General features: G+C 42.9%; 1 protein-coding gene across 1 annotated transcript; it reads left to right on the top strand.

Moving 5' to 3' along the window:
* Positions 1-2,708, top strand: LOC117917740 (putative indole-3-acetic acid-amido synthetase GH3.9). The gene is made up of 4 exons (XM_034834112.1): positions 1-356; positions 455-556; positions 992-1,815; positions 1,925-2,708. The coding sequence occupies exons 1-4, from the start codon at positions 67-69 to the stop codon at positions 2,494-2,496; spliced, it is 1,788 nt and encodes a 595-aa protein (XP_034690003.1). The 5' UTR covers positions 1-66; the 3' UTR covers positions 2,497-2,708.
* The last annotated feature ends 261 nt before the right edge of the window (positions 2,709-2,969 follow it).

Consider the following 2,969-nt stretch of genomic DNA (forward strand, 5'->3'; position numbering starts at 1 on the left):
GCACTGCAACCAGTCTTGTTAACTTCTTCTGCTACTCTTCTCTATTCTTACTCATTTTCTAGTGACATGGAAGGGAAAAGATTGGAGTACAGAGGTGAGGAGGCATTGAAGGAACTGGAAAAGTTCACAGCCAAGGCTGATGAAGTTCAGGAGAACATTTTAAAAGAGATAATAGCACGTAATTGTGAGACTGAGTATTTGAAGAAGTACATGGGGGGATCAAAAGATGTACTAGAGTTTAAGCAGAGTGTTCCCGTTATTACTTACAAGGATATCCATCCTTACATCCAGAGAATCGCTAATGGTGAAGACTCTTCTCTCATTAGCGGTCACCCAATAACTGAGATGTTATGCAGGTTCCTTTCTCTCTTTTCATCACCTTTGCTACACTTGTGTCTCTTGTCCGGTTTTGAATATTTCTAATGAACTTGTGTTTCTTGCATTTGATTTGCAGCTCTGGGACTTCTGGTGGAGAGCCTAAGATGATGCCCTCGATCGCAGAAGATCTCAACCGCAGAACCTTTTTATATAATCTCATCATGCCAATCATGAACCAGTTAGATTCTTCCGTCTATATATCACATTTACATGTAGCTTTTAACATCATTATTCCCTTTTTTCTTCAAGGAGACACATGGAGGTGTGGGGTTGAGCTTGCCTTCAGAGAAAACAGCCCCCCTCCACTCATCCATAATATCTTCTAAAATTTGTGTGTTTGGTGGCATCCACCCCAGAAGCATACTCTGAGAATCCGGGTAATGGATAGTGTAGGCTGCGTGTAAACGCATGATAAACACTTAACCCATTACTTGCTTTATTAATTCACCCATCCATCTGCACCAGGTCTAGTGAGCTGTGACTCGAAAACGGACACATAGTTGATATTGGAGCTAGTATATAGCACCCTTAAAAATGGTCATTTATAAGTCAAATATACACATTATCTGATTGATTCTATTGTGTGTGATCCTAAAAAAAAAATTAATTTCAGGTACATCCCTGGTCTTGATGAAGGCAAGGCGATGTTTCTATATTTTGTCAAGGCGGAGATGTCGACACCATGTGGCTTACCAGCCCGGGCAGTCCTCACCAGCTACTATAAGAGCAAGAACTTCAGGTGCCGAGTGCGTGACGCCTTCAACGACTTCACTAGCCCCGACCAGGCCATCTTGTGCACTGATAGCAACCAAAGCATGTACTGCCAGTTGCTCGCCGGTCTAGTCCACCGCCACCAAGTCCTGCGGCTTGGAGCAGTCTTTGCATCAGCCCTTCTCCGGGCCATATCTTTTCTTGAGCGCCATTGGGTCCACCTCTGCAACGACATCCGCACAGGCCATCTTGACTCCAGCATCACTGATCCTGAGTGTCGGTCATCCATGTCGACCATACTCTCATCCCCCAACCCGCATCTGGCTGATGAAATTGAGGAAATCTGTAGCCATCCATCATGGAAGGGTATGCTCAGTCAGCTTTGGCCTAGGGCCAAGTACATTGAGGCTGTGATCACAGGTTCAATGGCACAATATATACCTTCACTGGAGTACTACAGTGGAGGGAAGTTACCATTGGTGTGCACCATGTATGCTTCCTCCGAGTGTTACTTTGGAGTTAATATGAAACCCTTATGTGATCCTGCCGATGTAGCTTTTACCCTCTTGCCCAACATGTGTTATTTTGAATTTATACCCTTGGGAGAGAATGGGACACTGTTAATGGACATGGATGAAGAAGAGGGCGTGCCAAAAGAGAAGCTTGTCGACTTAGTGCATGTTCGACTCGGCTGTTACTATGAATTGGTGGTTACCACCTTCGCTGGTAAGAATATATTCTTGATCACATATCGTTTACTGGTATTGGAAAGCATTGAATTGTATCAATATGTGTCTTTTGCATCACTGTTGCTTGATTTTACATAAATTTTCAGGACTGAATCGGTATCGAATCGGTGATGTGCTCCAAGTGACTGGATTCCACAACCGAGCTCCACAATTTCGATTTATCTGCAGGAGAAACGTTGTCCTCAGCATCGACAATGATAAAACCAATGAAGAGGATCTGCATAGGAGCATCACAATGGCAAAAAAGCTGTTAGAGCCCTATAATGCTCTACTTGTCGAATACACTAGCTATGCCGATACATCATCTTTACCGGGGCATTACGTGCTATATTGGGAGATCACACACTGTATCTCTACAGATTCCCCAACCCCACTTGATTCCAAGGTGCTAGAAGAGTGTTGCATTGCTGTGGAAGAAGAGCTTGATTACATCTACAGGCGGTGCCGCACACACGATAAGTCTGTAGGACCGCTCGAGATAAGACTCGTGCAGCCCGGAACATTTGAAGACTTGATGGACCTTTTCATTAGCCAAGGGGGATCCATCAATCAGTATAAAACCCCCAGGTGCATCAAGTCCAGCAACGCCCTTAAACTGCTTAACTCTAATGTGGAGGCTTCTTTCTTTAGTCCAAGAGATCCTAGATGGATCCCTTAAAAAAATATTGTAGTAATCATACAATAATTAGAACAAACTTTAATTTGTTCATATCCCTAGTACTAGTCTTCTTGACCCGAATGGGATTTGCTGTGAGCTGTAGGGTACACCATTTTGTTGCAGAAAGATCTGACATGCACTAGCTGTCGGTGAATATGTATCAGTCATTTCAATCAATGGATTGGCTTAGTTTAATTGTGCTTTGAAGCCAAGATTTGATAAGAAGGGGATAGTGCAGTACAACTACTACACAACTTGTGATGATTCTGTTTCTGGCCACTTTGGTTAATTATAAAGTTGCAGCACTACTGCATATCTAATGCAATGAGGGAAACTGAGAGGGTAAAGCCAAAAGCTGCTCCAAAAAGGGATGCTGATTTCCCTTTTGTTGAATTCTGCTCACCATAAGTGGGTTATTTGGTAAAACACAGTAGTATGCTTATTTCTTAATGATTTAAATTGATTTTAAGTTA

Source organism: Vitis riparia, chromosome 7 (genome assembly GCF_004353265.1).
Source record: "Vitis riparia cultivar Riparia Gloire de Montpellier isolate 1030 chromosome 7, EGFV_Vit.rip_1.0, whole genome shotgun sequence".
Lineage (NCBI taxonomy): Eukaryota > Viridiplantae > Streptophyta > Magnoliopsida > Vitales > Vitaceae > Vitis > Vitis riparia.